This window comes from Oncorhynchus kisutch, linkage group LG11 (assembly GCF_002021735.2).
Source record: "Oncorhynchus kisutch isolate 150728-3 linkage group LG11, Okis_V2, whole genome shotgun sequence".
NCBI classification, from domain to species: domain Eukaryota; kingdom Metazoa; phylum Chordata; class Actinopteri; order Salmoniformes; family Salmonidae; genus Oncorhynchus; species Oncorhynchus kisutch.
In genome coordinates, this window is record NC_034184.2 from 19,701,365 (window position 1) to 19,724,548 (window position 23,184).

A 23,184-nucleotide genomic window follows, 5' to 3' on the forward strand; every position below is an offset into this window, starting at 1 on the left:
GAGTGAGTCAGAAATAAGAGGTTCACAGTGCTGGTCAATTGTCAAGCTTCAGTGACACTCTGTTGTTTTATCTCAGTCTGTTCAGCTGTCTATCCTCCATAGCCCCCATCTAACCCTGTATCTCCCCCATCACCCTGCTATCTGCCCCATGACCCTTGGCCCCAGTGATGCCAATCTCCAGACCGCAGGGACTCTACCAGCTAATTAAACACATAATCACAGTGTGGAAACACAAGGCAGTCAGACAGACTGACCACAGTATACTGTTAGCTAACTCTACTCGGTTCAGTCACGATTTCAGTCAAAGTATCATTGCCCTAAGGATGGATGGAGGGAGGGAAGGAAGGAAAAATGAAATGTGCCCACGCCACGGTCTGGTAATGTCCCTCACTCCCCGGGACATTAGAGATGGAGGGAGGGGAAGGAGGGATGGAGGGAGGGAGGGATACAAGAAGGGAAGGAAGAATTCTTCCTTGTGAAGCCTCTAACTGCCTGAGGATCAGGATCTGACGTATATAATCTCCATTATCAGACTAAAGATTGAGGCTCTCTCCATCTCTGTCTATCTCTCTCCATGTCTCTCTGTCTATCTCTCTCCATCTCTGTCCATCTCTCTCCATGTCTCTCTGTCTCTCTGTCTATCTCTCTCCATGTCTCTGTCTCTGTCTATCTCTCTCCATGTCTCTCTGTCTCTCTCTGCATATCTGTCCATCTCTCTCCATGTCTCTCTGTCTATCTCTCTCCATGTCTCTCTGTCTCTCTCTGCATATCTGTCCATCTCTCTCCATGTCTCTCTGTCTATCTCTCTCCATGTCTCTCTGTCTATCTCTCTCCATCTCTGCCCATCTCTCTCCATGTCTCTCTGTCTATCTCTCTCCATGTCTCTGTCTCTGTCTATCTCTCTCCATGTCTCTCTGTCTCTCTCTGCATATCTGTCCATCTCTCTCCATGTCTCTCTGTCTCTCTCTCCATGTCTCTGTCTCTCTCTCTCCATGTCTCTCTGTCTCTCTCTGCATATCTGTCCATCTCTCTCCATGTCTCTCTGTCTATCTCTCTCCATCTCTGCCCATCTCTCTCCATGTCTCTCTGTCTATCTCTCTCCATGTCTCTGTCTGTCTATCTCTCTCCATGTCTCTGTCTATCTCTCTCTGCATATCTGTCCATCTCTCTCCATGTCTCTCTGTCTATCTCTCTCCATGTCTCAATTCAATTCAATTCAAGGGGCTTTATTGGCATGGGAAACATGTGTTAACATTGCCAAAGGAAGTGAGGTAGATAATATATAAAGTGAATATATAAAGTGAAATAAACAATACAAATTAACAGTAACCATTACACATACAGAAGTTACAAAACAATAAAGACAATCCAAATGTCATATTATATATATACAGTGTTTTAACAATGTACAAATGGTTAAAGGACACAAGATAAAATAAATAAGCATAAATATGGGTTGTATTTACAATGGTGTTTGTTCTTCACTGGTTTCCCTTTTCTCGTGGCAACAGGTCACAAATCTTGCTGCTGTGATGGCACACTGTGGAATTTCACCCAGTAGAAGATATGGGAGTTTATCAAAATTGGATTTGTTTTCAAATTCTTTGTGGATCTGTGTAATCTGAGGAAAATATGTCTCTCTAATATGGTCATACATTGGGCAGGAGGTTAGGAAGTGCAGCTCAGTTTCCACCTCATTTTGTGGGCAGTGAGCACATAGCCTGTCTTCTCTTGAGAGCCATGTCTGCCTACGGCAGCCTTTCTCAATAGCAAGGCTATGCTCACTGAGTCTGTACATAGTCAAAGCTTTCCTTAATTTTGGGTCAGTCACAGTGGTCAGGTATTCTGCCACTGTGTACTCTCTGTTTAGGGCCAAATAGCATTCTAGTTTGCTCAGTTTCTTTGTTAATTCTTTCCAATGTGTCAAGTAATTATCTTTTTGTTTTCTCATGATTTGGTTGGGTCTAATGGTGCCCTAAGAGTCCCCTAAGCAAGCTGGTCCTGGGGCTCTGTTCACAAACACGCGCACTGCGCCTGGCCCGCCACAGGAGTCACTGGTGCGTGATGAGACAAGGATTTCCCTACCGGCCAAACCCTCCTTAACCCGGGCGACGCTAGGCCAATTGTGCATCGCCCCACGGACCTCCCGGTCACGGCCGGTTACGACAGAGCCTGGGCGCGAACCCAGAGTCTCTGGTGGCACAGCTGTCGCTGCAGTACAGCGCCCTTAACCACTGCGCCACCCGGGAGGCCCTCATTTTCAATTTAAGGGGCTTTATTGGCATGGGAAACATATGTTTGCATTGCCAAAGCAAGTGAAATATATAGTAAACAAAAGTGAAATAAACAAAAACTAACAGTAAACATTACACTCACAATAGTTCGAAAGGAATAGAGACATTTTGTCACGTTCTGACCTTTATTTCCTTTGTTTTGTATTTATTTAGTATGGTCAGGGCGTGAGTTGGGGTGGGCAGTCTATGTTTGTTTTTCTATGATTTGGGGATTTGTATGTTTTGGCCTAGTATGGTTCTCAATCAGAGGCAAGTGTCATTAGTTGTCTCTGATTGAGAATCATACTTAGGTAGCCTGGGTTTCACTGTGCGTTTGTGGGTGTTTGTTTCCGTGTCTGTGTTGTTCACCACACGGTACTGTTTTGGGTTTAGTTCATTCCACGTTTATTGTTTTTCTATTCAGTTGTGTGTACTATTTCTTATTAAAAGAACCATGGACACTTTCCATGCCGCATATTGTTCCTCCGATCCTTCTCGCCTCTCCTCTTCAGAAGAAGAGGAGAAAATCCCTGACACATTTCAAATGTCATTATGTATATATACAGTGTTGTAATGATGTGCAAATAGTTAAATTACAAAAGGTAAAATAAATCAACATAAATATGGGTTGTATTTACAATGGTGTTTGTTCTTCACTGGTTGACCTTTCTCGCTGTCTCCCTCTCGCTCTTCACTCCTCTCTCATCTACTGACTACAGTTTTAACGTTTAGGTATTCAAAACATAGTTAACTAGTTTAATGCTCTCTTTTAATATTCTCCAAAAACGCTTATAGCATCCAGCATTGTTACAATTAAAAAATAGTGTATTTTCATGAGACAGAACAGACAACGGTGCTGGTGACTCGCCAGTCTTTAAGTCTATGTGTATTTCTGTTTCCACCAGGTCAACTGCTTTTGACAAGTGGATAATATGACAAAGGCTGCTTGATCCTCGTCACAGAGAATAAAAAGAGAAAGGAGAGAGAGTGAGAGAAACTGGATTGGTAGTGATTAATGAGGTGAGGACCATTCCATCTGATCCAACTACTACTGCTGGCACAAACAGACAGAGAGGGGGAAGGGGTGGAAGTGAGGAAAGAGAGGGAAGAGATGCGGTGAGAGAGAGAGAGTGTGTGTGTGTGTGTGTGTGTGTGTGTGTGTGTGTGTGTGTGTGTGTAAGAGAGAGAGAGAGAGAGTGTCAAGGAGAAAGAAATCTCCTCAAAAGCTCATCATACAGTTTGGAGAGTTTGCTTACATAGCTGGGCAGTGAGTGAGAGTGAGAGTGAGAGGAGAGAGGAGAGAGAGAGAGCGAAAGAGAGAAAGAGTGTGTGTGAGCGTAATAATGTGTGTGTGATCCATTTGGGGCTGGTTGTGTTTGTGTGCGAACATGGCTGTGTGTGTGTGTGGGAATGCAGGGTGCAGTGTGCCACACACCCCTGTCTCTGTGCTGTGCTGGTAGTGTAGGTCCTCTAAGCTCCACATATACACATCAGAAATGAAGATAACCTTCCTGGTAACTGAGGGGTTTGCTCCCAGCCTTCTATAGTGGTGGCATTGTACCAACCTCTGATTCATTTTGCAAATGTATTTTTTAACACTGACACGCCAAAAATAAACTATGTCAACACATACCCTACAGAGCGAGGGTGTGCAGGCACACACACGCACGCACGCACACACACAAACACACACACACACACACACACACACACACACACACACACACACACACACACACACACACACACACACACACACACACACACACACACACACACACACACACACACACACACACACATACCCATGGTCAGAAACACACACACCCATGGTCAGACACACACACACACACACACACACACACTATTAGAGTGAGTAATTAACTGAACACTCTAACCATAAATTCAAACAACTCCAAATAAATGCCTACAGAAGTTTTTTCACTACAAGTTTAACACATTTTTGTCTGTCCTTCCATGAGGTTGCTCTCTGTTTGCAAGTGTCTGTCCAAAATCCACTTTGACAAACAATCTCACACACCCCATCTCTTTCTACTATACATATTCTACTACTCCAGACTGTGTGTGTGTGTGTGGCTGGCAGCGAACCCACTGACATCATAGCTGTTCACTCCTAAGCGGTTGAGTGAAGGTGGGTTTTTCTCCACCCCCCCGCCAACAAACACACATGCACGCTCCCTCTCGGGGAGTCCCACATTAGACATGAAGCTGCCGTTTGTGCGTGCTGGGCAACTTTCAGCACCCTGCCTGCACAGCCGCCCTCTATACCTTTCTCCATCCATCCCTCCCTCTCTTCCTCCTATCCCCCACGCCACCACGAAGATTGGGGTCAAGCACTAAGCCAGACACTGAGGCCACATCGTACCACCAACACACGCGCACACACACACTTGCTAACGCAACTCTACCTACCCTGTGTTGTGCCCACCAGAAAGATGCCCTTGGGACTGATCTGAAACCAGCTAGGATCCATCATAATGGTCGAGAAATCCCCCAACCTGATGGTGGATCTGATCTTATAAACAACAACTCCCTCCAGCGCTGACCGCCACTCACGGTGGGCTTTAGTAGCTCTTACCATCTCTCTCTCTCCCCCCTCCCCCTAGGTGTATTTTCTCTCCCAGCATGATGATTTACAAAGCAAGGCTATACGGTTGACATGCTAAAACACATAAATGTGTATAATCCAGAATGGATAAACGTATGAAACATTATTTATGTACACACGGACCCCTGGTGTTTAAGGGGGGGCAGTGACGAGAGGAGTGCCTACTGTTTGTGTGTGTGTGTGTGAGAGGTACTGTGAGAACCCATTCATAGCATACTGGAGTAAAAACACTTTTAGTTTCATGCTTCATTTATTCACTTTAATACAAAGTTAATCTACTGGAAGAAGTGTGGCCTTAGAGTGAGAAGACACACACACACGCAGACACACACACACGCAGACACGCACACACACACACACACTGATGGAGAAGAGAGAGCTGTTTTACGTGTGTGTGTGTCTACTCACCTCCGCAGCTGTAGTGTGTGTGTGTAGCGCGGACCTGTTGCAGCAAGCGCTCCATAGCCTCTATGTGCCCTCTTCTCCTGGGCTCACGACCATCACTCTCTCTCCAGTCTAAAGGTTAGGGGGTAGGGGTCAGGTTTTGGGAGTTAGGGGGTAGTCAACTGTAAGTGCTGTTAATGTAAAGTGGAAACGTCTAGGAGCAACAACGTTTCTCAGCCATGAAGTGGTAGGCCACACAAATCAAACCAAATTTTATTGGTCACATACTTATATTTAACAGATGTTATTGGTCACATACTCATATTTAACAGATGTTATTGGTCACATACACATATTTAACAGATGTTATTGGTCACATACTCATATTTAACAGATGTTATTGGTCACATACACATATTTAACAGATGTTATTGATCACATACACATATTTAACAGATGTTATTGGTCACATACACATATTTAACAGATGTTATTGGTCACATACTCATATTTAACAGATGTTATTGGTCACATACTCATATTTAACAGATGTTATTGGTCACATACATATTTAACATATGTTATTGGTCACATACACATATTTAACAGATGTTATTGATCACATACACATATTTAACAGATGTTATTGATCACATACACATATTTAACAGATGTTATTGATCACATACACATATTTAACAGATGTTATTGATCACATACACATATTTAACAGATGTTATTGATCACATACACATATTTAACAGATGTTATTGGTCACATACACATATTTAACAGATGTTATTGATCACATACACATATTTAACAGATGTTATTGCGGTTGTAGCTTAATACTTGTGTTACTAGCTTCAATAGTACAGTAATATCTAACAATTCACAACAATACACACAAATCTGGCCACCCCACATAGCCTGGTTCCTCTCTAGGTTTCTTCTTAGGTATTGGCCTTTCTAGGGAGTTTTTCCTAGCCACCGTGCTTCTACACCTGCATTGCTTGCTGTTTGGGGTTTTAGGCTGGGTTTCTGTACAGCACTTTGAGATATCAGCTGATGTACGAAGGGCTATATAAATAAATTTGATTTGATTTGATTTGATCTAAAAGTAAAAAAATTGAATTAAGAAATAAATATTAGGACGAGCAATGTCGGAGTGGCATTGATGCTCACAGAACGGGACCGCCGAATGCTGAAGCACGTTGTTTGTAAAAATCGTCTGTCCTCGGTGGCAACACTCACTACCGAATTCCAAACTGCCTCTGGAAGCTACGTCAGCACAAGAACTGTTCGTCGGGAGCTTCATGAAATGGGTTTCCATGGCCGAGCAGCCACACATAAGTTTTAGATCACCTTGTACAATGCCAAGCGTCGGCTGGAGTGGTGTAAAGCTCGCTGCCATTGGACTCTGGAGCAGTGGAAACGTGTTCTCTGGAGTTATGAATCATGCTCCAACATCTGGCAGTCCGACGGACAAATATGGGTTTGGCAGGTGCCAGTAGAACGCTACCTGCCCCAATGCATAGCGCCAACCCTAAAGTTTGGTGGAGGAGGAATAATGGTCTGGGGCTGTTTTTCATGGTTCGGGCTAGGCCCCTTAGTTCCAGTGAAGGGAAATCTTATCGCTACAGAATATAATGACATTATAATGGCATCACCTGGTTCGAATCCAGACTGCATTACATCTGGCCATGATTGGGAGTCCCATTGGGTGGCGCACAACTGGCCCAGTGTTGTCTGGGGTAGGCTGTCATTGTAAATAAGAATTTGTTCTTAACTGACTTGCCCAGTTAAATAAAGGTTAAATAAAATAAAATACATGCTGTGCTTCCAACCTTGTGGCAACAGTTTGGGGAAGGCCCTTTCCTGTTTCAGCATGACAATGCCCCGGTGCACAAAGCGAGGTCCATACAGAAATGGTTTGTCGAGATCGGTGTGGAAGAACATGACTGGCCTGCACAGAGCCCTGACCACAACCCCATCGAACACCTTTGGGATGAATTGGAAAGCCGAATGTGAGCCAGACCTAATTGCTCGACTTCACTAATACTATTGTGGCTGAATAGAAGCAAGCCCTCACAGTTCCAACATCTAATGGAAAACCTTCCGGGGAGGGGGGGGGGGGCAACTCCATACTAATGCCCAAGATCATGTAATGAGATGTTTGATGAGCAGGTGTTCTCATCGAACATCAAGGCAAGGCAAAGAGTGTCTATTTTGAAGAATTTCAAGTATAAAATGTATTTTGACCTTAGGATACATTTGAAACTTGTATTGTCGTAGCCTAGTGGAGACCAATATCTATCTTTTGGTTACTACATGATTCCATATGTGTTATTTCATAGTTTTGATCTCTTCACTATTATTCTAAAATGTATAAAATAGTAAAAATAAAGAAAAGCCCTTGAATGAGTAGGTGTGTCCAAACTTTTGACTGGTACTGTATGTATACCTGGCCAAACTGAGCAATCGGGGGAGAAGGGCTTTGGTCAGGGAGACCAAGAAGCCGATGGTTACTCTGACAGAGCTCCAGAGTTCCTCGGTGGAGATGAGAGAAGTTTCCAGAAGGACAACCATCTCTGTAGCACTCCACCAATTAGGCCTTTATGGTTCAGCAGCCAGACGGAAGCCACTCATCAGTAAAAGGTACATGACAGACCGCTTGGAGTTTTCCAAAAGGTACCTAAAAGACTCAGACCATGAGACACAAGATTCTCTGGTCTGATGAAACCAAGATTGAACTCTTTGGCCTGATTGCCAAGTGTCGCATCTGGAGGAAACCTGACACCATCCCAAAAGTGAAGCATGGTGGTGGCAGCATCATGCTGTGGGGTTGTTTTTCAACGGCCGGGACTGAGAGAGTAGTCAGGATTGAGAGAAAGATGAACGGAGCAAAGTACAGAGTTCCTTCATGAAAACCTGCTCCAGAGCACTCACCTGAAGGTTCACCTTCCAACAGGACAACGAACCTAAGCCCACAGCCAAGACAACGCAGGAGTGGCTTCAGGAATAGTCTGTGAATGTCCTTAAGTGTGTGTTTACATCTCTAAAACGCAGTAGTAGTTGTGTTCGGGTTCATTCTCTCAGCACTACACATGTACAGTTCACACATTCAAACAGACCTCTGTCAATGCAGTTTGAACCAATTTGTGATTCATACTGTATAAAGTGTACTTTGGTTTGAAGAAGATATTTTATTCGATTTGTCATCTAAGCGGTTCCAAAACATCTCCTGACTCAGTATTTACTTATTACCCCTTTTCCCTTTTTCTCACTCTTTTTTTCTTTCCACCTCTCTCTTTGTTATTTGTTCACATTTTTCTTTTTATGTCTTATTTTGTTCTGGGACACCCTCTCCAAGGCTGATCTGAGTGAATGGTTAGAAGGAGAGTCCTAACTGTGGTGTCAAATATATGCTTTAGTTAAAGGTGTCAATTGTAGCTGAGGACTGTAGTGCATTACAGATGTTGGATCTTTTGTCACAGAGAATTTTCCTTCTGCATCAGGAAATTCAAATGAGCCTCGTGAGTGTCTGAAAATGAGCAAATCTCTTTTGGTCCATGCAGGGACAGTTGAGTCATTGGGAACAGGGATTGCTATCAAAATCATTTTCTCTCTTGCTCACACAAACGTTAGGACAAGGCTCTATTACTGCAAGATTCAAATGTACAAAAATGTATCTGAATGTATCAAAAACGTATCTTTTGCCCTCAGAACAGCCTCAATTTGTCGGGTCATGGAATCTACAAGGTGTTGAAAGCGTTCAACAGGGATGCTGACCAATGTTGACTCCAATGCTTCCCACAGTTGTGTAAAGTTGTCTGATAGTGGATCTCTACTCCGATTAGCTCATTCCATCTCATCCCACAGATTCCATTGGATTGAGATCTGGTGATTGGGCAGGCCACTTGAAAAGTAAGTTGAATTCACTGTCATTTCCGTGGAACCATTCCTGGACAATCCTAGCCTTGTGGCATGGGGCATTATCCTGCTGGGAAAAAATTCATTCACAGATGTATACACTGCTACCATGAAGGGATGCACCTGATTGGTAATGATGTTTAGCTATCCTGTGGCATTCAAATGTTGCTCCACTTTTATCAAGGGGCCCAATGTGTGCCATGAAAACACACCCCACACCATCACATCACCACCACTATCCTGCAATGATGACAGGCAGCATGATGGATGCATGTACTCGTGGTTTTCTCCATACCCTAGTCCTCCCATCAGCATGAAACAGCAGGAACCAGGATGCATCAGACCAGGCAATGTTTTTCCAATTCTCCCGTGTTCAGTGTTTTCATTCCTTAGCCCACTGCAACGGCAGTTTCTTGTTTTCTTCTGAAAGAAGTAGAACTCTATAAGGTCATCTGTTGCCATACCCAGTTCATGTCAAGGTACGTCGAGTTGTGCATTCTTTTATTGGTCTTTGGGCGCCAATGTTGTACTGGACTGCCAGTTGACTAACTGTGGCCCGTCTGTTGCTCTGCACATTTCATGTCAGCCTCGTTTGTCCTCGTTGATCAATGACCCATTTTTCGACCACTGACCTGCCGTTGGCTGGATGTCCTTTGGGTGGTGGACCATTCTTGATACACACTTTTGTCTTGCTCATTCACCATCTGAATGGCACACATACACAATCCATATCAGAACTGTCTCAAGGCTTAAAAATATTTCTTTAACCTGTCTCCTCCCATGCATCTGGATTTAACAGCTGACATCATTAAGGGATCATAGCTTTTACCTGGATTCACCTGGTCAGTCTGTCATGGACACTCATTACAGTCAGTGTATAGCATAATAACACAAGATAGATATTGGTCTCCACTAGGCTATGACAAAACAAGTTTCAAATGTATCTTAAGCTCAAAATTAAGTTCAATTGTGGCCTGGGGTGGTGTAGTGGTTAGGGACACTTCCATCAGTGCGCACATACAGTATGGGCCTACCATGTTGGCGTGGGTTTGATTCCAGCCAATGTCCTTCTGGCACAAATAACTCCACCCCACCTGATTGACTGGATTTACTTTGACATTTCAAATATGTGTAATATATGTGTAATGCCATCAGGGGGTACGCAAAATAAAAATGTGATTCACATTTTATTTTTAAATAATTATTTTTTAATAATTGCATTTCTGTTAGTCACATGTCTGTGGAACTTGTTCAGTTTATGTCTCAGTTGTTGAATCTTGTTATGTTCATACAAATATTTACATATGTTAAGTTTGCTGAAAATAACACAGTTGAGAAGTAGAGTTTCTTTTTTTGCTGAGTTTATATTCAAAGTGCAGGACAAAATTGAGGCTATGATGAAGAAGTTGGTGCTCTTCTCTGTATTATTTTTTACCTTTATTTTACCATGCAAGTTAGTTAAGAACAAATTCTTATTTTCAATGACGGCCTAGGAACAGTTGGTTAACTGCATTGCTCAGGGGCAGAAAGACATATTTTTACCTTGTCAGCTCAGGGATTCGATCTCGAAACCTTTCGGTTACTAGTCCAACGCTCTAACCACTAGGCTACCTGCCGACCCTACACTCTAACCACTAGGCTTCCTGCCGACCCTACACTCTAACCACTAGGTTACCTGCCGACCCTACACTCTAACCACTAGGCTACCTGCCGACCCGACACTATAACCACTAGGCTACCTGCCGACCCTACACTCTAACCACTAGGCTACCTGCCGACCCTACACTCTAACCACTAGGCTACCTGCCGACCCTACACTCTAACCACTAGGCTACCTGCCGACCCTACACTCTAACCACTAGGCTACCTGCCTCCCCAAGGACAACAAGGACAACACAGGTTTTTCCATCATTGTATGATTTTTTTGTGTGCAAATTAACTCAAGCTTACGGACAATGTCAAATGTGATACACCTGAATGAGTTGGGTGAGCAATTACACAGGTACTTTCCCGAAACGGACGACACAAACAACTGGATTCATTATCCCTTTCTTTCATGCCCTGCCTCCAGTCCACTTACCGATATCTGAACAAGAGAGCCTCATCGAAATTGCAACAAGCGGTTCTGTGAAAATCTTATTTAATCAGAAGCCCCTGCCAGATTTCTGAATACGGCTGCACTCAGAGTATCCTGCCTTGGCAAATCGCGTTGTTAAGACACTGACGTACTTTGCAACCACCTACCTTTGTGAGAGTGGATTCTCAGCCCTCACTAGAATGAAAACTAAATACAGGCACAGACTGTCTGTGGAAAATGATTTAAGACGGAGACTCTCTCCAATACAACATTGCAGAGTTATGTGCTTCCTTTCAAGCACACCCTTCTCATTAACCTGTGGTGAGTAATTCACAATTTTCGATGAACAAATAAGGTTTTATATGTAGGATGGTTAAATAAAGAGCAAAATGATTGATTATTATCATGTAATTATTTGTGCTCTGGTCCTATAAGAGCTCTTTGTCACTTACCACAAGCCGGGTTGTGACAAAAACTCACACTCATTCTTATGTTTAATAAATGTATTGTATATTGTGTGGCAGGCTTACAATGATGGCAAAAAACAACATTTGAGAGTGCGCTGACCCCGGTGTTGGAAGGGGTACAAAGCTGGAGGTTGAATGTTTGAAAGGGTAAGAGACTATAAAATGTTTGGGAACCACTGATCTAGTGCCTACATATAAGCTACATTCTGTACGCTGCCCGTTAGCCTATCCATTGTCACCGCTGAGAGTACTAGGAATACTGATGATATGTGCATCGTTTTTATTATGTTGCTTTAAGCCTTCCCCAAACCATAACCCTAACATTAAGCACTAGTAATTCATGCTTAAACTGTTAACCTTTGAGTTGTTTCTGTTTTAACCCTGTAACCACACACAATTAAACCTGCAACCAGGCAGAATTAATGCATCAAAAATAGACGATCATTCATGAGTCAAACGGCATTGGGCCAGATTCGAATCCATGCTGAGGTATATGTGTGCCGGGGTCAGTGAGTGTAACCGCTGGACCACACAGGCACAGAAGAAATCAATAATTCATTCTGCCTATTGCTTGCCTTCAACATACACTGGGTATACAAATAGTAAGAAAACCTGCTCTTTCCATCAATCAATCAAATGTATTAATAAAGCCCTTTTTACAGCAGCAGTTGTCACAAAGTGTTTATACAGAAACCAAACCTAAAACCCCAGAGAGCAATGCAGATGTAGAGGCACGGTGGCTAGGAAAAACGCCCTTTCCATGACATAGACTGACCAGGTGAATCCAGGTGAAAGTGATGATCCCATATTGATGTCACTTGTTAAATCCACTTCAATCGGTGTAGATGAAGGGGGAGGAAACAAGTTAAAGAAGGATTTCTAAGCCTTGAGACAATTGAGACATGGATTGTGTGTGTCTCATTCAGAGAGAGGGTGAATGGGCAAGACACAAGATTGCAGTACCTTTGAACGGGGTATGGTAGTAGGTGCCAGGTGCACGGTCTGTGTCAAGAACTGCAACACTGCATAACCAAAAGGACATTGAGCCAACTTGACAAAACTAAGATGGTGCCGACAGATATGACAGCTCCTAAGCAACTTTGCAGTATTTCGTTTTTTTGTATTATTTCTTACATTATTAGCCAATAATTTTTTTGTGTTATTACTTACAGACGGAAATAATGTTTGGATATCAGAGCGGCGGTAACTCACCAGCATTACGGCCAGGAATACGACTTTCTCGAATTTGATATTTTGTTTGTACTGTACCCCACAGGGCAATTGAACTTTTCCAGACACTGCTCCAAAACACTGTCAGTGGAGAAGAGGTATCCAGAGTGAACTTCTCGTCTGACTCAGGAGGTGTGTACACCATCCACTGCTTCAGAGTATATTACTCACTAACAAAGTAGATGAGCTCAGGGCGAGGATCTCCTTCCAGAGAGACATCAGGGATTGTAACATACTCTGTTTCACGGAAACATGACTCTGTCGGGATATACTGTCCCTGTCCAAACAGCCAGCTGGGTTCTCAGTACATCGCGCAGACAGGAATAAAGAACTCTCAGGGAAGAAGAAAGGCGGGGGTGTATGTTTCATGATTAACTACTAATGGTGTGATTGTGATAACATACAGTAATTCAAGTCCTTTTGTCACCCGACCTAGAATACCTCCCAATCAAATGCCAACCGTATTACCTCCCAAGATACTTAACTTTGGTTATAGTCACAGCCGTGTATATTCCCCCTCAAGCCGATACCATGACGGCCCTCAAGGAACTACACTGGACTTAATGCAAACTGGAAACCACATATCCTGAGGCTGCATTAATTGTAGCTGGGGATTTTAACAAAGCAAATTTGAGGAAAACACTACCGGTTCTATCAGCTGTGAGAGCAGTTGTACTGTACCTATACACAGCCAATCTGTAAATAGCACACCCGACTACCTCATCCCCATATTAATACTTACCCTCTTGCTCTTTTGCACCCCAGTATCTCTACCTGCACATCATTATCTGCACATCTATCACTCCAGTATTAATGCTAAATTGTAATTATTTTCACCTCTAGGGCCTATTTATTGCCTACCTCCCTAATCTTCTACATTTGCACTCACTGTACATAGAGTTTTCTATTTTTCTTTTCTGGTATTGATTGTACCTTTGTTTATGTGTAACTGTGTTGTTTTTGTCACACTGCTTTGATTTATCTTGGCCAGGTCACTGTTATAAATGAGAACTTGTTCTCAACAGGCCTACCTGGTTAAACAAAGGTTAAATAAATAAATAAAAACCCATTGACTGTAGTACTCGCTCTGGAAAAACATTGGACCACTGCTACTCAACTTTTCGAAATGCATACAAGGCCCTCCCCCACCCTCCCTTTGGCAAATCAGATCATCAGATTGCTCCTCCCTTCCTATAGGCAGAAGCTCAAACAGGAAATACCCATGCTAAGGTCTATTCAACACTGGTCTGACCAATTGGAATCCAGGCTTCAAGATTTGATTATGCGAACTGGGATATGTTCCTGGTAGCCTCTGAGAGTAATATTGAATAAACGGATATGGTGACTAAGCTCATCAGGAAGTGTATAGGAGATGTTGTACCCACTGTGACTATTAAAACCTACTACTCTTCCAAGGGTCCAGCAGAATTAAGGCAGTTTATACAATTTCAAAAACATTACAATACATTCACAGATTTCAGAACACACTGTGTGCCCTCAGGCCCCTACTCCACCACTACAACATACAGTGGAAGTCAGAAGTTTACATACACCTTAGCCAAATACATTTAAACTCAGTTTCTCACAATTCCTGACATTCAATCCTTGTAAAAATTCCCTGTCGTAGGTCAGTTAGGATCACCACTTTATTTTAAGAATGTGAAATGTCAGAATAATAGTAGAGATAATTATTTATTTCAGCTTGTATTTCATTCATCACATTCCCAGTGGGTCAGAAGTTTACAAACACTCAATTAGTATTTGGTAGCATTGCCTTTAAATGGTTTAACTTGGGTCAAACGTTTCGGGTAGCCTTCCACAAGCTTCCCACAACAAGCTGGGTGAATTTTGGCCCATTCCTCCTGAGAGAGCTGGTGTAACAGAGTCAGGTTTGTAAGCCTCCTTGCTCGCACACAATTATTTAGTTCTGCACACACATTTTCTATAGGATTGAGGTCAGGGCTTTGTGATGGCCACTCCAATACCTTGACTTTGTTGTCCTTAAGCCATTTTGCCACAACTTTGGAAGTATGCTTGGGGTTATTGTCCATTTGGAAGACCCATTTGCGACCAAGCTTTAACTTCCTGACAGATGTCTTGAGATGTTGCTTCAATATATCCACATAATTTTCATTTCTCATGATGCCATCTATTTTGTGAATTGCTGCAGTCCCTCCTGCAGTGCTTCACAGTTGGGATGGTGTTCTTCGGCTTGCAAGACTCCCCCTTTCCCCTCCAAACATAATGATGGTAATTGTGGCAAAACAGTTCTATTTTTGTTTCATCAGACCAGAGGACATTTCTCCAAAAAGTACGATCCTTGTCCCCATGTGCAGTTGCAAACCAGAGTCTGGCTTTATTTATGTCGGTTTTGGAGCAGTGGCTTCTTCCTTGCTGAGCGGCCTTTCAAGGTTATGTCGATATAGGACTCGTTTTACTGTGGATATAGATACTTTTGTACTTTTGTCCTTTGCTGGTGTTCTGGGATTGATTTGCACTTTTCGCACCAAAGTACATTAATCTCTAGGAGACAGTACGCGTCTCCTTCCTGAGCGGTATGATGGCTGCGTGGTCACATGGTGTTTATACTTGCGTACTATTGTTTGTACAGATGAAAATGATAACTTCAGGTGTTTGGAAATTGCTCCCAAGGATGAACCAGACTTGTGGAGGTCTACAATTTTTTTTCTGGGGTCTTGGCTGATTTCTTTTGATTTTCTCATGTTGTCAAGCAAAGGAGGCACTGAGTTTGAAGGTAGGCCTTGAAATACATCCACAGGTACCCCTCCAATTGACTCAAATGATGTCAATTAGCCTATCAGAAGCTTCTAAAGCCATGACATAGTTTTCTGGAATATTCCAAGCTGTTTAAAGGCACAGTCAACTTAGTGTTTGTAAACTTCTGACCCACTGGAATTGTGATAAGGTGAATTATAAGTGAAATAACCTGTCTGTAAACAATTGTTGGAAAAATGACTTGTGTCATGCACAAAGTAGATGTCCTAACCGATTTCCCAATACTAGTTTGTTAACAAGAAATTTGTGGAGTGATTGAAAAACAAGTTTTAATGACTACAACCTAAGTGTATGTAAACTAAATCCATGTGCATGTATAGTGCATATGTTATCGTGTGTGTGTGTGTGTATGCATGTGTCTGTGCCAATGTTTGTGATGCTTCACAGTCCCCACTGTTCCATAAGGTGTTTTTTTATATCTGTCTTTTTTACAGAGTTCCATGTCGTCATGGCTCTATGTAGTACTGTGTGTCTCCCATAGTCTGCTCTGGACTTGGGGATTGTGTGGCATGTATTGTGGGGTATGCATGGGTGTCCAAGCTGTGTGCCAGTAGATTAGACAGACATCTCGGTGCATTCAACATGTCAATACCGCTCATAAATAAAAGTAGCAATGAAGTCAATCTCTCCTCCACTTTCAGCCAGGAGAGATTGACGTGCATATTATTAATATTATCTCTCTGTGTACATCCAAGGGCCAGCCGTGCTGCCCTGTTCTGAGCCAATTGCAATTTTCCTAAGTCCTTTTTTGTGGCACCTGACCACACGACTGAACAGTAGTCAAGGTGCGACAAAACTAGGGCCTGTAGGACCTGCCTTGTTGATAGTGTTGTTAAGAAGGCAGAGAGAGTCTCACTTTATTATAGACAGACTTCTCCCCATCTTAGCTGCAACTGCGTCAATATGTTTTGACCATGACAGTTTACAATCTAGGGTTACTCCAAGCAGTTTAGTCATCTCAACGTGCTCAATTTCCACATTATTTATTAGAAGATTTAGTTGAGGTTTAGAGTTTAGTGAGTGTTTTGTTCCAAAAACAATGCTTTCAGTTTTAGAAATATTTAAGGTTAACTCTGAAACTAACTGCAACTCCTTTTGAGTGTTGCAGTTATTTCAGTTGCTGTAGTAGCTGATGTGTATAGTGTTGAGTCATCCGCATACATAGACACTCTGGCTTTACTCAAAGTCAGTGGCGTGTCATTAATAAAAATTGAAAAAAGCAAGGGTCCTAAACGGCTACCCTGGGGAATTCCTGATTCTAACTGGATTCTATATGAAGCTTCCATTAAAGAACACCCTCTGTGTTCTGTTAGACAAGTAACTCTTTATTCACATTGTAGCAGGGTGTGTAAAGCCATAACACATATGTTTTTCCAGCAGCAGACTATGATCGATAATGTCAAAAGCTGCACTGAAGTCTAACAAGACAGCACCCACAATCATATTATCATCAATTTCCCCCAGCCAATCATCAGTCATTTGTGTAAGTGCTGTGCTTGTTGAGTGTCCTTCCCTATAAGCATGCTGAAAGACTGTAGTCAATTTGTTTACTGTGAAACAGCACTGTATCTGGTCGAACACAATTTTTTCCAGAAGATTACTAAGGGTTGGTCGGCTATTTGAGCCAGAGATTACCCGTTTACAGAGGAGTATAGAGTGCAGTGATGTGTCCTATGAGGAGCATTGGTGGCAAATCTGATGGCACAATGGTAAAGAACATCTAGCCGCTCGAGAACACCTTTACCTGCCGATCTATAAATTACTTCTCCGTAATCTAGCATGGGTAGCATGGTCATCTGAATCAGGGTTAGTTTGGCAGCTGGGGTTAAAGAGGAGCGATTACAATAGAGGAAACCAAGTCTAGATTTAACTTTAGCCTGCAGCTTTGATATGTGCTGAGAGAAGGACAGTGCACCCTCTAGCCATACTCCCAAGTACTTGTATGAGGTGACTACCTCAAGCTCTAAACCCTCAGCGGTAGTAATCACACCTGTGAGGAGAGGGGCATTCTTCTTACCAAACCGCATGACCTTTGTTTTGGAGGTGTTCAGAACAAGGTTGAGGGAAGAGAAAGCTTCTTGGACTGTAAGAAAGTAAATAAGACTTTGAATCACTGTCCACTTTAATAATGTTCATATACTGCTTTACTCATCTCATATACAGTGGGGCAAAAAAGTATTTAGTCAGCCACCAATTGTGCAAGTTCTCCCACTTAAAAAGATGAGAGAGGCCTGTAATTTTCATCATAGGTACACTTCAACTATGACAGACAAAATGAGAAAAGAAAATCCAGAAAATCACATTGTAGGATTTTAAATGAATGTATTTGCAAATTATGGTGGGAAAAAAGTATTTGGTCAATAACAAAAGTTTATCTCAATACTTTGTTATATACTCTTTGTTGGCAATGACAGAGGTCAAACGTTTTCTGTAAGTCTTCACAAGGTTTTCACACACTGTTGCTGGTATTTTGGCCCATTCCTCCATGCAGATCTCCTCTAGAGCAGTGATGTTTTGGGGCTGTTGCTGGGCAACACAGACTTTCAACTTTCAACTCAGACTTTTTCTATGGGGTTGAGATCTGGAGACTGGCTAGGCCACTCCAGGACCTTGAAATGCTTCTTATGAAGCCACTCCTTCGTTGCCCGGGCGGTGTGTTTGGGATCATTGTCATGCTGAAAGACCCAGCCACATTTCATCTTCAATGCCCTTGCTGATGGAAGGAGGTTTTCACTCAAAATCTCACGATACATGGCCCCATTCATTCTTTCCTTTACATCCGTCGTCCTGGGCCCTTTGCAGAAAAACAGCCCCAAAGCATGTTTCCACCCCCATGCTTCACAGTAGGTATGGTGTTCTTTGGATGCAACTCAGCATTCTTTGTCCTCCAAACACGACGAGTTGAGTTTTTACCAAAAAGTTATATTTTGGTATCATCTGACCATATGACATTCTCCCAATCTTCTTCTGGATCATCCAAATGCTCTCTAGCAAACTTCAGACGGGCCTGGACATGTACTGGCTTAAGCAGGGGGACACGTCTGGCACTGCAGGATTTGAGTCCCTGGCGGCTTAGTGTGTTACTGATGGTAGGCTTTGTTACTTTGGTCCCAGCTCTCTGCAGGTCATTCACTAGGTCCCCCCGTGTGGTTCTGCGATTTTTGTGTACCTATGATGACAATTACAGGCCTCTCAATTACAGGCCTCTCATCTTTTTAAGTGGAAGAACTTGCACAATTGGTGGCTGACTAAATACTTTTTTGCCCCACTGTATATATATATACACACTGTATTCTATTTTACTGTATTTTTGTCAATGCCACTGACATCGCTTGAACCAATATTTCTATATTACTTAATTCCATTCTTTTACTTTCAGATTTGTGTGTATTGTTGTGAATTGTTAGATAATACTGCACTGTTGGAGCTAGGAACACAAGCATTTCGCCACACCGCAATAACACCTGCTAAATATGTATTTGTGACCAATACAATTTGATTTGAACATGGGCCAGCATTCACACGAGATGCTTCTTAGCCGGCACGTAGCTTCCAGGAAAATAACCTCACACTCAATGTCAACAAAACTAAGGAGATGATTGTGGACTTCAGGAAATAGCACAGGGAACACCCCCCTATCCACATCGATGGAACAGTAGTGGAGAGGGTAGCAAGTTAAGTTCCTCGGCATACACATCACAGACAAACTGAATTGGTCCACCCACACAGACAGCATCGTGAAGAAGGCACAGCAGCGCCTCTTCAACCTCAGGAGGCTGAAGAAATTCGGCTTGTCACCAAAAGCACTCACAAACTTCTACAGGTGCACAATCGAGAGCATCCTGGCGGTCTGTATCACCGCCTGGTACGGCAACTGCTCCGCCCACAACCGTAAGGCTCTCCAGAGGGTAGTGAGGTCTGCACAACGCATCACCGGGGGCAAACTACCTGCCCTCCAGGACACCTACACCACCCGATGTTACAGGAAGGCCATAAAGATCATCAAGGACAACAACCACCCGAGCCACTGCCTGTTCACCCCTCTATCATCCAGAAGGCGAGGTCAGTACAGGTGCATCAAAGCAGGGACCGAGAGACTGAAAAACAGCTTCTATCTCAAGGCCATCAGACTGTTAAACAGCCACCACAAACATTGAGTGGCTGCTGCCAACACACTTGACTCAACTCCAGCCACTTTAATAATGGGAATTGATGGGAAATGATGTAAAATATACCACTAGCCACTTTAAACAATGCTACCTAATATAATGTTTAAATACCCTACATTATTCATCTCATATGTATACGTATATACTGTACTCTATATCATCTACTGCATCTTTATGTAATACATGTATCACTAGCCACTTTAACTATGCCACTTTGTTTACATACTCATCTCATATGTATATACTGTACTCGATACCATCTACTGTATCTTGCCTATGCCGCTCTGTACCATCACTCATTCATATATCTTTATGTACATATTCTTTATCCCCTTACACTTGTGTCTATAAGACAGTAGTTTTGGAATTGTTAGTTAGATTACTTGTTGGTTATTACTGCATTGTCGGAACTAGAAGCACAAGCATTTCGCTACACTCGCATTAACATCTGCTAACCATGTGTATGTGACAAATACAATTTGATTTGATTTGATAAGGTACACTGTAGCTATGGTACTGCGTTGTATACAGACAGCGCTTCCAGCTGCCCCCTGACGGCAATTCTAAATATTTATTTTGATATTCAAATCCTCCTGCTGCAGGATTATTATTATTCCTCCTGCGACATCTGTGTATCGGGAATAGGGTGCCATTTGGGACAGAGCCGGGAATAAAGTAGCAGGGAATAAAGCAAGTTTGGGTTTCAATCCAACTGAATGACGGAGTTAATTATAACTGCCATAGCAGGCTTTGAGAACACAACTTTACTGGACAAGTGTCTTATTCCGAAAACAAAACTATTTTGGAAGGAAAATATCAACCAGTTTACCTGCTGTTTTAACAGCAGTGCCCAAACCGATTCTATGATTTTGTATGAAGGTACATTCAATAAAGGTTTAATTTAAACCTAATAAAGTAATGGACTCACTGGAAGGTGCAGCAGAGGGGGGTAGAGACTGTTGAGGTGGACCCCAACCCCTCATGTTGTAGGCCGACACCTGAACATAGTACAGCCTCCCCTGGAAAACACACACGCACACACACAACACGCACACATTATGTAAAATACATGTTCACATTACGTAAAACGTACACACAGTATGTACTAGCCAGAGGAAGATAGTTAAAACAGCTGAAAGTTGAGCAGAGCACAGTAATATCACAGTATTTTGGTTGAATGAGGGCAACTCGCTAGAATGGTGACTTCTAGGATATGTCACAAATGGCAACCTATAAACTTACATAGTGCACTACTTTTGACCAGAGCCCTATGAGCCTTAATAAAAACTAGTGCACGTTATAGGGAATAGGGTGCCATTTGGGACGCATCCTAGAAGTCACCAGCTTTCCCTCATTCAGCCCCCCACTCCATTACTGTGTCATTACCACACTCCTTCACTTCCTCCCTCCATCATTACCCCTCCTCCTATACTGGCCCCATCAGTTACTCATCTGTCGTTGTGCTCCTTCTCTCTCTCATCCCCTTTCTCTCTGTGTGAGCTCCTTCTTTCACCTTATCTCTCTCATTGGATAAAAAAATAGACAAACTACGAGCACTTATATCCTACCAACAGGACATTAAAAACTGTAATATCTTATGTGTCACCGAGTCTTGGCTGAACAACAACATGAATAACATACAGTCGGCGGGTTTTACGCTTTTTCGGCAGGATAGAACAGCTGCATCTGGTAAGACAAGGGGTGGCGGTCTATGAATATTTGTAAACAACAGCTGGTGCAAGAAATCTAAGGAAGTCTCAGGCAAGGTTTTGCTGAGACACCACAAACCGATACCGGCACAAGGACCGCACTCAATGAGCTGTATACGGCCATAAGCAAACAGGAAAACGATCATCCAGAGGCAGCGCTCCTAGTGGCCGGGGAATTTAATGCAGGGAAACTTAAATCCGTTTGACCTCATTTCTACCAGCATGTTAAATGTGCAACAAGAGGGAAAACAACTCTAGACCACCTTTACTCCACACACAGAGAAGCGTACAAAGCTCTCCCTCGCCCTGCATTTGGCGAATATGACCACAATTCTATCCTCCTGATTCCAGCTTACGAGCAAAAACGAAAGCAGGAAGCACCAGTGACTTGATCAATAAAAAAGAGGTCAGATGAAGCAGATGCTAAGCTACAGGACTGTTTTGCTAGCACAGACTGGAATATGTTCCGGGATTCTTCCGATGGCATTGAGGTGCACACCACATCAGTCACTGGCTTCATCAATAAGTGCATAGATGATGTCGTCCCCACAGTGACTGTACGTACATACCCCAACCAGAAGCCATGGATTACGGGCAACACTGAGCTAAAGGGTAGAGCTGCCGTCTTCAAGGAGCGGGACTCGAACCCGGAAGCTTATAAGAAATCCCTCTATGCACTCCGACGAACCATTAAACAGGCAAAGCGTCAATACAGGACTAAGATTGAATCGTACTTCCCCGGCATGAGAGCATTAGCTGTTCCGGACGACTGTGTGATCACGCTTTCCGTAGCCGATGTGAGTAAGTCCTTTAAACAGGTCAACATTCACAAGCCCACAGGGCCAGACGGATTACCAGCACGTGTACTCTGAGCATGCGCTGACCAAATGGCAAGTGTCCTCACTGATATTTTCAAACTCTCTCCCTGACTGAGTCTGTAATACCAAAATGTTTCAAGCAGAACACTATAGTCCCTGTGCCCAAGAACACTAAGGTAACCTGCCTAAATGACTACCGACCCGTAGCACTCACATCTGTAGCCATGAAGTGCTTTGAAAGGCTGGTCATGGCTCACATCAAATCCATTATCCCAGAAACTCTAGACCCACTCCAATTTGCATACCGCCCCAACAGCTCCACAGATGATGCAATCTCTATTGCATTCCACACTGCCCTTTCCCACCTGGACAAAAGGAACACCTATGTGAGAATAATATTAATTGACTACAGCTCAGTGTTCAACACCATAGTGCCCTAAAGGAGATAAAGGAGGACAGAGCACGCCCCCATTCTCATCGACGGGGCTGTAGAGGAGCAGGTTGAGAGCGGCAAGTTCCTTGGTGTCAACATCACCAACAAACTATCATGGTCCAAACACACCAAGGCAGTTGTGAAGAGGGGATGACAAAGCGAGACTGAAACAATTTGGCATGGGTCCTCAGATCCTCAAAAGGTTCTACAGCTGCACCACCAAGAGCTTCCTGACTTCTTAACAGCTTCTACCCCCAAGCCATTAG

General features: G+C 43.0%; 1 protein-coding gene across 1 annotated transcript in view; it reads right to left on the reverse strand.

The window, feature by feature from the left end:
• ankfn1a (ankyrin repeat and fibronectin type III domain containing 1a) overlaps positions 1-23,184 on the reverse strand; it is a 221,125-nt gene that overhangs the window by 29,723 nt on the left and 168,218 nt on the right. The window contains exons 13-14 of the mRNA XM_031835416.1: positions 20,887-20,977; positions 5,311-5,418 (exon numbers count right to left, since the gene is read on the reverse strand). Of these exons, the coding sequence (XP_031691276.1) occupies positions 5,311-5,418; positions 20,887-20,977 (199 nt within the window). The remainder of the gene's footprint in view (positions 1-5,310; positions 5,419-20,886; positions 20,978-23,184) is intronic.